Source organism: Typopeltis vanoorti, chromosome 10, assembly GCF_054136105.1.
Source record: "Typopeltis vanoorti isolate ZY-2024b chromosome 10, IOZ_Tvanoo_1.0, whole genome shotgun sequence".
Lineage (NCBI taxonomy): Eukaryota > Metazoa > Arthropoda > Arachnida > Uropygi > Thelyphonidae > Typopeltis > Typopeltis vanoorti.
The window spans coordinates 59,746,905-59,761,064 of record NC_143558.1 but is presented as its reverse complement, the minus strand read 5'-3'; the positions used below and the strand labels follow the sequence as shown (position 1 = coordinate 59,761,064).

Below are 14,160 nucleotides of genomic sequence, written 5' to 3'. Positions count from 1 at the left end.
TGAATCCAGTTGACTAATCTGACATCCAGACCCATGTGCTGCAACTTAAATATCAGCTTATCATGTGGCACCCTGTCAAATGCCTTCGCTAAGGCTAAGAAAATGGCAGTATATGCCTTTCCCTCATCTAATGCTCTTATAACTTTATCATAAAAGGCTAGCATATTGGTAAAACAAGAGTGCCCCCTTCACAAATCCATGTTGACTCTCACGGATAACATTACCCTCATCTGCCGAATGCTGTATAAGGTCCTTCACTACTTTCTCCAAGATCTTGCTAACTACTGATGACACACAAACTGGCCTATAATTAGACACTTCCAGTCTGCTACCGCCCTTATGCAATGGCACTATCTTACCTTTCTTCCTCCCCGTAATGCTATGCATTAAGGGGAGGATCACTACCCAGACCGGTTTTGACCTTTATTGAGGTCTCATCAGTCAGAGCCAGACCCAGATGTGATACTAAGGTTGAAGTAATGCAGAAATCATTTTTATATAAAAGTAGCCAAAAGGTATCACACCTTATTATAAAATACTCTGGATTATAGAAAGTTGGAAGTTTTTCCACTTGGTTATACTATAAATTAAGCATACCAAGAAATTATATACTTGTTTTAATCCTTTATCCGAGTGTAAGTAAGCAAACAAGTTTGCACCTGAACTATTTTCAGGACTGGGGCAGCAAGTGATGTGAAGTCTTAGCTTCTTTATACAAGTTTCCCCAGTCCTGAAAATAGTTCAGGTGCAAACCTGCTTGCTTACACTTGGATAAAGGATTAAACCAGGTATATAATTTCTTGGTATCCTTAATTTATAGTATAACCAAGTGGAAAAACTTCCAACAACTTTTCTAATCTTCTGCATTACTTTAACCTTAGTATCACCTCTGGGACTTGCTCAGATATGTTGATGATATTTTTGAAATTTGGTGCCATGGCCACAAAACATTAAATACATTCCTAAGCCACTTGAACAAACAACACAAACATATCGAGTTCAGGCAATTTGGGATTTAACTGACCAAATTGTATTCTTATTGGTTAAACCAAAATAAAAAACGATGGTACAACATAACAAAATTTTATGCCGGCTAGGCATCGCCCGGTTAAACAAGGACCCCGTTGTTTTTGGCAGGGAACCAGGGCGAACAGCGAAAAGTCAGCTACTGGAACAAATCTGAAAACAAACCCCAACTCAACATCACCAGAGTTAAAGATCGGTACTATCAACATAAGAAGCCTGAATGGCAAAGAAATGGAGCTAGCGGAGGAATTAGATAAGTACCAGATTGACATAATAGGGATGACTGAAACAAAAATGACCAAAACTGGTGAGATCTTTCTGAGCAATAAATACAAAATGTTATATTCAGGCAATGACAATCAAGGAAAAGGAGTAGCCATAGTATTCAACACAAAATACGAGGCTAATCTTCTTGAATGGCAGTCAGTCTCAAGTAGAGTAATGTGGACAAATATGAGAATGGGGAACTGGACAATGAGACTTGTTTGTGCCTATGGTCCCACATAAGGTTCTACTAAGGTAGAAGTGGAGGAATTTTTTGAGGCTTTAGAAAAAGCAACTGACACAATGAAAAAGAAAACGTTGGTCCTTGTTGGGGATCTAAATAGCAGAATAGAAAATGATTGTCAGACATACAAAAATATTTTGGGAAAATTTGGAGAAAAGAGCAAAGCTAATAATAATGGCAAATACCTGTTGGATTTCTGCTCATGACATGGACTGGTTATTACTAACACCATGTTCCAACATAAAAATGTGCACAAATTCACATGGAGAGAAGAGGCAAGGAATAAGAAAAGTCTCATTAACTAGTTGATAGTGATGTTTTCTCCCTGGTGCAGGACACCAGAGTGTACAGAGGATTTGAAATTGGAAGTGATCACTATTTAGTCTTGAGCAGGATAAAATTGAATTTCATATTGAAAAGAATAACATGTAAGAAAGTTTTAAAGCGAATAAAAGTTGAGCAGCTCTCAGATGTGAACTGTAGACTAAAATACACAAAGATTATTGCAGAAAAAATGCGAGAGTTTGAGAACAGGAATCAAATCTTGGAGATTCAGTGGCAAACTCTGAAGAAAACATTGATTGATTCTGACAGAGAGGCATGTGGTGAGGTTGTCTGCAAGGATAAAAAAATCAGAACTCCCTGGTGGACACAGGAAGTTAAAGAGGCAGTGAAGGAAAAGAAGAAAGCATATCTAAAGTTCCTGGTAAATAAGTCAGATTGTGCTCTAAGAGAATACAGAGAGAAATGTAAGAAAGCTAAACACTGTGTAAAACTAGCTAAACAGAAGTCATGGGAGGACTTTGGCAAGAATATAGAAAATAAATATCAAGAAGGTGGCAAAATATTCTGGAGGTTGTTGAAGAAGCTTAGGAATGGAGGAGAGAGAGTGCTGTAAAAGGAGTTAGAGATGATAAAGGCGACATGAAAACAGGAGAAAAAGATATCCTTGAGATATGGAGTAATTACTTTCAAAAACTGCTAAATGAAACAAGCAGTGATGACAGCACAGTGGTAAAAAACACTGACCAGGCACGCAGTCAGGAATACATATCCATACTTGAAGTAGAAAAAGCCATCAAAGGCTTGAAATGTGGAAAGGCAGCAGGAGTAGATGATATTTGACCAGAAATGCTGAAGTATGGTGGTAAAGAGTCTTACAGTGGCTGCACTGCATAGTTCAGAAAGCCTGGACAGAGGGACGAATTCCTGATGATTGGAGTAGAGCTCTCATAGTACCCATATATAAAAACGGAAATAAAAATGAATGTGAGAATTACAGAGGTATTTCCCTACTGAGTGTTCCTGGCAAGATCTATGTAAGTATACTTGAGAAACGGTTGAGAAGAATTGTGGAAGAACAAGCTGGATTCAGGCCAAATAGCGGCTGTCAGGATCAGATCTTCACTTTACGACAAATAGTCGAGAAAGCATGGGAATATAACAAAGATCTGTATTTAAGTTTTGTCGATTTGGAAAAGGCATATGACAAGGTGCCAAGAGAGAAGCTATTCAATACACTGCAGTTATATGGTGTCAATGGGGCATTATATCAAGCAATACTTAGTCTTTATTTGAGTTGCAAGTCAGCAGTTAGAATTGAAGGAAGTACAGGAAGATGGTTTAATGTTAAATCTGGTGTGATACAAGGATGTACATTATCCCCTGTGTTATTCATTATCTATATGGATCACATTATGAAGGAAAGTGGTATTAAACATGATATCAAAATTGGAGATGTTAATGTCAGCTCTTTGCTTTATGCGGATGATGTTATACTTATCAATAAATCCGCTACAAGTCTGCAAGATTCTCTGACTAAATTGAATAGCTGTTGTAATAGATATGGTATGAAGGTCAGTAATAAAAAGACAAAGACAATGAAAATAGGCAGAAAAAATGTCAACTGTGTTGTTAATGGAGAACCTGTGGAACAAGTGAAACATTTCAGCTACTTAGGCACGATTTTTACTGAAGATGGTAAATTAAATATAGAAATAGACAACAGAATCAGCAAAGCTGGTATGGTGGGAAGTCAATTGAATAAATTCATATGGAATAAGAGAGAAATTAGTAGGAACACTAAATTAGCTGTATACAAGACAGTGTTCAAACCAGTTTGAACTTATGGATCTGAGAGCTGGGTCAGAAGTAAAACACTTGACCGAAGACTAGAGACCGTAGATATGTGAGTCCTGAGAAAGATTATAGGCATGAACTGACATCAATGGCAATATCATATTAAAAACGAGGATATGAGGAAAGAACTTGACATTGTCAGCATCCAGGAATGCGTTAGCAAAGCTAATCTCAGGTGGTTTGGTCACTTAAACAGAATGGGCGAGTAAAGATTAGCAAAACAAGTGTTCTCTGCCAGGTTGGCAGCAAAATGACCCACCTTAGATGATAGAAATATAAGATCTGATAATGTTGGAGTCTTGACAAGTAACAGACTGATTTGGAGGAAAATTGTAGATAGGAAGTTAGTAATGATGTAATTTTTTTCATGTAGTTACTATCATATCCTGTACACCCCTTGAGGGTACATGGCAAGAATTTGATGATGATGATGACATATCCAGTTCACCATCGAGATTGAAAACAATAACTCTCTTCCTTTTCTAGTCACACTTGTCACACATCTTCCCTCAGGCTGCCTCTACATCATGGTCTACCACATGCTCTAACAATTTGCTCCAGTGAGCAGGCACTGAACAAAGAATATGAAATTATTAGCCAAATGTTTGTAAAAAATGCTATAATAAAAAAATTTCCAAAGAATCTCCACAAAAATACCATTAAAAGCAAAAAAAGATTACGAGTATGCCATTATTATACCATATATTATAGGAATATCAGAAAAAAAATTGAACACTAACTACATAAATACAATATTAAGAGAACCATCAAACCTCCTGGAAAATTAACTCATCCTTAGCTCATCCAAAGATCCTCTTCCATACCTTTCCCACCTAGGAATTTACAAAATTCAGTGCACCTACAACCTAACTTACATAGGGGAAACAGGACATAAATGCCACATTATATTCTTCCACTATGGCAAAACAGGACTGTTAGACCACACACCAAACATGTCACAGAATTGACTGGAAAAGCATAGAGTCCCTACATTGCACCAAAACCTGGTTTGAAAGAAAGTTCAAAGAAGCTTGTGAAATGCTGAAACATCATTCAAATCTAAGCAAGGATGGATTAATTATTTGAAGAATCTGGAGGATCCATCTTCAATCCATATAGCATCCAGAACAACTTGGAACCAGGTTATGATAAATATCAAATGTCGCGTAGCAGTGAAGCGCACACATGATATTTCAACATAATATTTTAACACAAGTTGTTGGAAGTTTTTTCACTTGGCTATACTATAAATTAAAGATACCAAGTATATAATTCCTTGGTATCTCATCATCATCATCCTCAAATTCCTGCCATGTACCCTCAAGGGGGGTACAGGATGACAGTACTACATGAAAAAATTACATCATTACTAACTTCCTATCTACAATTTTCCTCCAAATCAGTCTGTTACTTGTCAAAACTCCAACATTATCAGATCTTATATTTCTATCGTCTAAGGCACTTTGTACCGTATCAATCCACCTATATCTTGGTCTTCCTGTGGGTCGTTTTCCTGGCAGAGAACACTTGTTTTGCTAATCTTTCTTCGCCCATTCTATTTAAGTGACCATACCATCTGAGATTAGCTCTGCTAACGCATTCCTGGATGCTGACAATGTCAAGTTCTTTCCTAATATCCTCATTTTTAATATGATATTGATATTGATGCCATCTGTTCATGCCTCTAATCTTTCTCAGGACTCTCATATCTGCGGTCTCTAGTCTTTGGTCAAGTGTTTTACTTCTGACCCAGCTCTCAGATCCATAAGTTAAAACTGGTTTGAACACAGTCTTGTATACAGCTAATTTAGTGTTCCGACTAATTTCTTTCTTATTCCATATGAATTTATTCAATTGACTTCCCACGATACCAGCTTTGCTGATTCTGTTGTCTATTTCTATATTTAGTTTACCATCTTCAGTAAAAATTGTGCCTAAGTAACTGAAATGTTTTACTTGTTCCACAGGTTCTCCATTCACAACACAGTTGACATTTTCAATGATTCTGCCTATTTTCATTGTCTTTGTCTTTTTATTGCTGACCTTCATACCATATCTATTACAACAGCTATTCAATTTAGTCAGAGAATCTTGCAGACTTCTAGCGGATTTATTTAGAAGTATAACATCATCCGCATAAAGCAAAGAGCTGACATTAACATCTCCAATTTTGATATCAGGTTTAATACCACATTCCTTCATAATGTGATCCATATAGATAATGAATAACAGAGGGGATAATGTACATCCTTGTCTCACACCAGATTTAACATTAAACCATCTTCCTGTACTTCCTTCAATTCTAACTGCTGACTCACAACTCAAATAAAGACTAAGTATTGCTTGATATAATGCCCCATTGACACCATATAACTGCAGCGTTTTGAATAGCTTCTCTCTTGGCACCTTGTCATATGCCTTTTCCAAATCGACAAAACTTAAATACAGATCTTTGTTATATTCCCATGCTTTCTCGACTATTTGTCGTAAAGTGAAGATCTGATCCTGACAGCCTCTATTTGGCCTGAATCCAGCTTGTTTTTCACCAAGCTTTTCTTCCACAATTCTTCTCAACCGTTTCTCAAGAATACTTGCATAGATCTTGCCAGGAACACTCAGTAGGGAAATACCTCTGTAATTCTCACATTCAGTTTTATTTCCCTTTTTATATATGGGTACTATGAGAGCTCTACTCCAATCATCGGGAATTCGTCCCTCTGTCCAGGCTTTCTGAACTATGCAGTGCAGCCACTGTAAGACTCTTATACCACCATACTTCAGCATTTCTGGTCGAATATCATCTACTCCTGCTGCCTTTCCACATTTCAAGCCTTTGATGGCTTTTTCTACTTCAAGTATGGATATGTATTCCTGACTGCATGCCTGGTCAGTGTTTTTTTATCACTGTGCTGTCATCACTGCTTGTTTCATTTAGCAGTTTTTCAAAGTAATTACTCCATACTTCAAGGATATCTTTTTCTCCTGTTTTCATTTCACCTTTATCATCTCTAATTCCTTTTACAGCACTCTTTCCTCCATTCCTAAGCTTCTTCAACAACCTCCAGAATATTTTGCCACCTTCTTGATATTTATTTTCTATATTCTTGCCAAAGTCCTCCCATGACTTTTGTTTAGCTAGTTTTACACACTGTTTAGCTTTCTTACATTTGTCTCTGTATTCTGTAAGAGTAAAAGCTGACTTATTTGCCAGGAACTTTTGATATGCTTTCTTCTTTTCCTTTACTGCCTCTTTAACTTCCTATGTCCACCAGGGAGTTCTGATTGTTTTTATCCTTGCACACAACCTCACCACATGCCTCTCTGGCAGAATCAATTAATGTTCGTTCAGAGTTTGCCACTGAATCTCCAAGGTTTGATTCCTGTTCTCAAACTCTTTCATTTTCTTTTCAATAATATTTCTGTATTTTAGTCTACACTTCACATCTGAGAGCTGCTCAACTTTTATTCGCTTTAAAACTTTCTTACATGTTATTCTTTTCAATATGAAATTCAATTTTATCCTGCTCAAGACTAAATAGTGATCACTTCCAATTTCAAATCCTCTGTACACTCTGGTGTCCTGCACCAGGGAGAAAACATCACTATCAACAATAACATAGTCAATGAGACTTTTCTTATTCCTAGCCTCTTCTCTCCATGTGAATTTGTGCACATTTTTATGTTGGAACAAGCTGTTAGTAATAACCAGTCCATGTCCTGAGCAGAAATCCAACAGATATTTGCCATTATTATTAGCTTTGCTCTTTTCTCCAAATTTTCCCAAAATATTTTTGTATGTCTCACAATCATTTCCTACTCTACTATTTAGATCCCCAACAAGGACCAACTTTTCCTTTTTCATTGTGTCAGTTGCTTTTTCTAAAGCCTCAAAAAATTCCTCCACTTCTACCTTAGTAGAACCTTCTGTGGGACCATAGGCACAAATAAGTCTCATTGTCCAGTTCCCCATTCTCATATTTGCCCACATTACTCTACTTGAGACTGACTGCCATTCAAGAAGATTAGCCTCGTATTTTGTGTGGAATACTATGACTACTCCTTCTTTTCCTTGATGGTCATTGCCTGAATATAACATTTTGTATTTATTGCTCAGAAAGATCTCACCAGTTTTGGTCTTTTTTGTTTCAGTCACCCCTATTATGTCGATCTGGTACTTATCTAATTCCTCATCTAGCTCCATTTCTTTGCCATTCAGGCTTCTTACGTTGATAGTACCGATCTTTAACTCTGGTGATGTTGAGTTGGGGTTTGTTTTCAGATTTGTTCCAGTAGCTGACTTTTCGCTGTTCGCCCTGGTTCCCTGGCGAAAACAACGGGGGCCTTGTTTAACCGGGCGACGCCCCAGCCGGCATGAAATTTTGTCATGTTGTACCATCATTTTTTTTATTTTGGTTTAACCAATAAGAATACAATTTGGTCGGCTACATCCCAAATTGCCAGCCCATCCTCGTTCGTTCAGTATCAAAGTAGATACCCAACAGGGTGCACCACGAGAAGTTGAGGATTGGACATTAGGTCAGAAGCCCTGGTCGGTTCTCCGCATTCCTTTAAAGGCTATGTGGAGGTCTCCTCTCAGTTATACAGCTTTGACCCTTAAGCAGCCTAAAACAGGACTGTTAGACCACACACCAAACATGTCACAGAATTGACTGGAAAAGCATAGAGTCCCTACATTGCACCAAAACCTGGTTTGAAAGAAAGTTCAAAGAAGCTTGTGAAATGCTGAAACATCATTCAAATCTAAGCAAGGATGGATTAATTATTTGAAGAATCTGGAGGATCCATCTTCAATCCATATAGCATCCAGAACAACTTGGAACCAGGTTATGATAAATATCAAATGTCGCGTAGCAGTGAAGCGCACACATGATATTTCAACATAATATTTTAACACAAGTTGTTGGAAGTTTTTTCACTTGGCTATACTATAAATTAAAGATACCAAGTATATAATTCCTTGGTATCTTTAATTTATAATTTATTTTCAACACAATGATTCTATCAATGTTGGTTTTTGTATTAAAAATCATTTTGCTAGTACCGTTCAGTTTCAAATGAAAACTATCTTTATTCTTGATGAAGTATGCCATAGTGTGTAAGAAACAAGTGAGATAAAAAAATAATAATTAATTGATAGTTTACTGTGGTTATATTGGAATTATTGCAATATCTTTGATTCTATTTTGAAGCGGAAAGAATTCTAAGAGACAAAATTATTCGACTCTCTTTCCCTTACCAGATTACGGCTTATGATAGAATTATTCCCATTTGCATTATGAGATGGAACACACTGTCAGCATTTCTACTCTGTGGCCTTATTACACAGATGGTCTGTTTTGCCTTAAGCTTTTAATATAAATGTTTCTCTAGTACTATTCAGTCAAATTTGAGATCTATAATCCTCTCAGATACAAAAATGCAAGCAGCTACTTGTTGACATTATTATTTAAACCACCTGAACTGATTTCTCTTCTTTTTTTCCCTGATTGTTTTTTGGAATATCAGTAAGCTCCTACTATTGGATCACAGATGATACTAATGCACAGGCTGGTACAACCTTTCTGTAGGAGAGATATGTGCATATACACACACGTAGTTGGTCGGTTTTTTAGGTATACATAACTATATCCACATATTATATATATTACATCCACAATAATAATTCTTTTTGAAAAGGATTTTCTTTTTTCTGTTTTCTTCTAATATTAGTGAATCATAGTTGTGCAAGATGTGTAATTCTCTCTGTTGCTATGATGAAGGCGAAACATTGCTCCTGACTGATTGAGAAGTTGAATTATCATTTTTTGAGATACAAAAAAAAATTACAATAATGTCCTTGTGATTTAAAGTACACTAGTGTCCAATAGCTGAAGATGAATTACATTTTTACCTGTATATGAAAAAATGTTCATGACTACAGCCAAATGTGGACACCAATATATTGCTGGCATACTAATAAATTATATTACACAAAAAAAAATGTGTTAGAAATTTTTACAAATTGTAATACATTTTTGGCAAATATTAGCAATTTCCTAAGGATGTAGTTAAGGCATTAATGTACGATACTTACAGAAAACTATGCAGAGAGACATTTCAGTATGGAATATATCTACCTCGAACTGCAATGCAGCTCTCACAATGTCATACCATGCTTAGCACCAAATGATTCAGAAGTTCTTGAGGCAAACTTGCCTACTCCTCCTTCAGAACAAGGATAAAGCCTTGTTTGTTTTCTGGAGGGGAATTTCGTGCAGAAATGCATCTCCCTATTGCATCTCAAACGTGTTTAATGGGGTTTAGATCTGGAGAGTGTCCTGACTGCTCAATTTCATTAATATCCTCGGTCTCCAGAAGTATCTCCACCACTCGTGTACAATGTGGTGTGGGACTGTTATCCATAAAAATGAATACTTCACCTAAGCACCATGGAACATGATGTTTGCAATATCATAGTCCATTTTCCAGCACTTGTAGCTCAGTACATCCTTTAAGCATAATGCTTCCCCACATATGCATGGTAGTATGCCAGATCAAGTGTCATCTAGAATCCGAGGGAAGACTAAAATGACTCGTCTGTAAAATGTACATTAATCTATTGGTGTCTTGTCCAATTTTTATGGATACACCACCACTGAAAACATGCTCTACAATGAGCTGTTGATAATGGGACACAGACTACAAGCCCTTGGGCATATGGCCTACTTGTCGCAAATGTCTTGCCACAGTTTTTTGAGATATCTGCATATCTGTGCTTGAATGGAACCAGCCTGCTGTAGTGTGTTGATTACATTTTGTTGTTATAACCAAAAATCTGTCTTCATGCTCTGTGGTAGAGCAAGGGTGACCTTTTAGCAAATGTCTTGAACACATTCCACTTGTTTGAAACACTGCCCAGAGCCCAGATACAATGCTATGTGAGATTCCAAATTCTCTGGCAATATCAGTAATTCTGTGGCCATCTTTAAGCTTTCCAATAATTCTTCCCCATGTGAAATCATCTAGATGATGTCTTTGAGACATTACAAGACATCATCTGGAAAGAGCTTCCTTCAAACACAATTCACTTTGTGCAGCCTTTTGCTTTTTTGTTGAGTGCTACCATATGATCCCTCTTTGCATGTAATTCAAAGATTTGAATATTACCTGCTTTCTACTCAAAATCATCAGTTATGCAAGAATGATATAATCACGTAATCACAAGAAAGATATTTATTTAACCAAATATTTCGGTCTGGAAATAGCAGACCATCGTCGGTGGTATTACAAGAACAGTTTAAAAAATATACAAGCTAGAATACTAACAATAGATCGTTGAAATTAGAACATGCCGCGTGATGTTATATCACTAAGTATGAAACGAAATATTTTGAAGTAGAAACATGATTGAATTTGCTATTAAAAAAAAAAAAAAAAAAAAAAAAAAATTAATGAGTAATCTTGATTAGGCTTTTCCACAGCATCCTTTGGTCCAAAACGCGCCTCTTACATAGATCCCGTTATAGGTTCGAACGTTTGTTCAAGGAAAGCGTGGAGGCCTTGCTCCATCATCCCAACCTGAATCGTAATGACTGCATATCTATATCAAAAATCTGGGAAAGCCTAATCAAGATTACTCATTAATTTTTTTTTTTTTTTTTTTTTTTTTTTTTTTTTTTTTTTTTTTTTTTTTTTTAATAGCAAATTCAATCATGTTTCTACTTCAAAATATTTCGTTTCATACTTAGTGATATAACATCACGCGGCATGTTCTAATTTCAACGATCTATTGTTAGTATTCTAGCTTGTATATTTTTTAAACTGTTCTTGTAATACCACCGACGATGGTCTGCTATTTCCAGACCGAAATATTTGGTTAAATAAATATCTTTCTTGTGATTACGTGATTATATCATTCAGTCTTATGTCGCAAGTATCCTTAAAACAACAAATCAGTTATGCAAATTGGCGCGAGCTGATTTGTCTGAATTTGCAGTCGTAATCTTCAGAAATAGTTGTCATCTTTAAGTTTTTGGACACCAGTGTATTTTCATTAAATCCTTTTTAGATGTCAACTACCTGTCAAAACTGACGTACTGCTGATTGAATGATTAAAATTTTTCTCTAAGAATACTTATATTGATCACTTAGTAACAGCTTATGATATGAAAACTTTTGATGGACAGATTTCATTCTAGAAAAAATATTGTATATTGGTGCATTATTTTTTGTGCAGCAGTGTTAATATTGAAAGAGTAATTTTCTTAAGTATAAAATGTACTTTGTCATACTATCTTATCTATCTTATTAGAATATCTTCTAACTTTTTTTTTTTAAAACCAGGTGCTGCAAGTAGCACTCCTAGTTCCAGTTCTGTCCTTCCATCAAGTCCATTGTTCAGTAACAACAGTTCAATTTCTCCTCCTCCACCTTTAACTATGAATGCTCCTTCTTTGTCACCACCTCCGTTGCCTCCCCGAAGAAAGCGGGAGCCATCTATTGGAGATACTTCTCCAAGGACAAAACAAGCTCCTGATGCACCATTACTACCACCCAGAGATATTTGTGCCCCTCCTTTACCTCCTCGAAGAGACTTAAGTGGTTCTGGCACCTTACCACGCATGCATTCCATTCCTCACTTGCCACATCCACATAGACTTCCTGGAGGACCATGGCCAGATGTAACTCTTCCTAGAAGGAATTCAACAGTGGATATACCATCAGCATCACAATTTACTCAGCGACGCTCATCACAGACATTGATGAATGGTCCTTCTTCCTTATGTGTTAGTGCTAGTGCCCATTGTCCTTTCCCAACTCCTGTGATACCTTCTACAGCTGTGGCTCAACATGGAAATCAGGACATTATAGTTCCACATGCTACTCAGTCAGCAAGAGGAACCCCGCAGTTACCTCCCAAGACATATAGACAAACATTGCTGATGAACAATCAAGCAGCTCCAAGGTAGCCACTACCTAGTACTAGTTAGGTGCAATGTATTTTTGTGTTGTGTAATCAAGAATGCATCAGTACTGGATGACTTATTTGCCAAGAGCTCGAAATTAACTTGTACGGTACTGTGTATATAATTTTTTTTTCTTTGCCGTTTAAGAAATGAAATTGACTTTTGTCGTTCCTGGAGATACGTGGAATTTTTGTTAGTGCTCAAAAACAAAGAAAGAAAAAAAGAGAAAACAGTGACTAGTTTTATAAAAGAGTAGAAGCTGTGTGATTCGTTTATAAATTCAAAGTTTCTGCATCCGTTTTGTACTGTTTTGCTGATGGGGAAACAAGTGAAAAAAAAAAAAGTAATGTACAGTTTTTCTTAGAAGTTGAATATCACACAGGGTAGTTGCCGGTTGTTTCCTTTGTTCCAGTTCACTGTATTTATTTTCAGTTTTTACTGTTTGTATAAACTGCAAATACAGCCCTTGTAAGAATGCTGCTACAAATGGGAAGGAATAAAATGCTTGAACAATTACTATATAGTCCCATAATAGTTAGATTTGATTGATAATTTATAATAATACATCTGAGTGCTAAATAGCATAACAAAGATTCCATTATATTAATTTGAATAGGATCTTAGACAAATTTAACATTGTTGGAGTCTCTTAGTTATTTTATTGGACAGTTGATTGCTAACCCAGTAATTCTCAAACTTTTATGCTTTACTTACCTTTAAGATATTTCATGAATTGCATGCTCCTTTTCAGAACAAGTAAAAAACAGATTTACCATGAAAATTTGCTATGCATATACATATTTTTTATGATATATATAGTAAATTATTCAATGCATAAGTGACTGAAATAAAATGTGCTTCATATCTGAATTAGTACAATACATGAATCACACTTCCCAATTGAAAATAAAACCATATATGACATTTTTTTTTTAAATACAAAAAAAAGTAGAGAAAGTTCAATCATGTATGAAGGTAACAAAGAATAAGTTGAGTTATTCATTGTTATAATGTTCCTCTTCAGATATAAAAAAATGTATTGCTGCAAGGAGCTGGATTCCTGTAGTATATTCGATCAGCTGAAATTTTAAAAACTGATGGAGCACAGAGTTTGAATTCTACACCACTGTACGACAATTGAACTACCTTGGCCAAGCAAAATATTTTAAAATTTTCTCTGTATGTTGTTTAAAAAAAAAAAAAAATTCCATATTGACCAGCCTGGTTGGCCAAGTGGTTAGCACATCTGTTCTCCATCCAAAAATGCTGCAGATTAAAATCCCACTGTGGGTATGGATGTTTGTGATTGTCTGTGAAAATACTAGTGTGATGGTGGGCAGTAGATGGCGTTGGTGTAGATGATGAGGTTTGCTGTAGTTAGTGGAGACGGAGAGTTGTAGAGTAGATGCCCTCTCTCGATGAATCTTTGGACTCCCTGGAGGTGTCAGTAATAATAATAATAATATTAACAACACACACACACACACACACACCGCACTCACCACTTTGGTGATCTCTGTG

At 36.2% G+C, this 14,160-nt stretch overlaps 1 protein-coding gene across 1 annotated transcript in view; it reads left to right on the top strand.

Moving 5' to 3' along the window:
- Nucleotides 1-13,158, top strand: part of Sos (Son of sevenless guanine nucleotide exchange factor) — a 429,646-nt gene extending 416,488 nt beyond the window's left edge. The window contains exon 24 of the mRNA XM_090399787.1: nt 12,017-13,158. Within this exon, the coding sequence (XP_090255913.1) occupies nt 12,017-12,642 (626 nt within the window). The 3' untranslated portion in view covers nt 12,643-13,158. The remainder of the gene's footprint in view (nt 1-12,016) is intronic.
- Nucleotides 13,159-14,160: the final 1,002 nt, after the last annotated feature.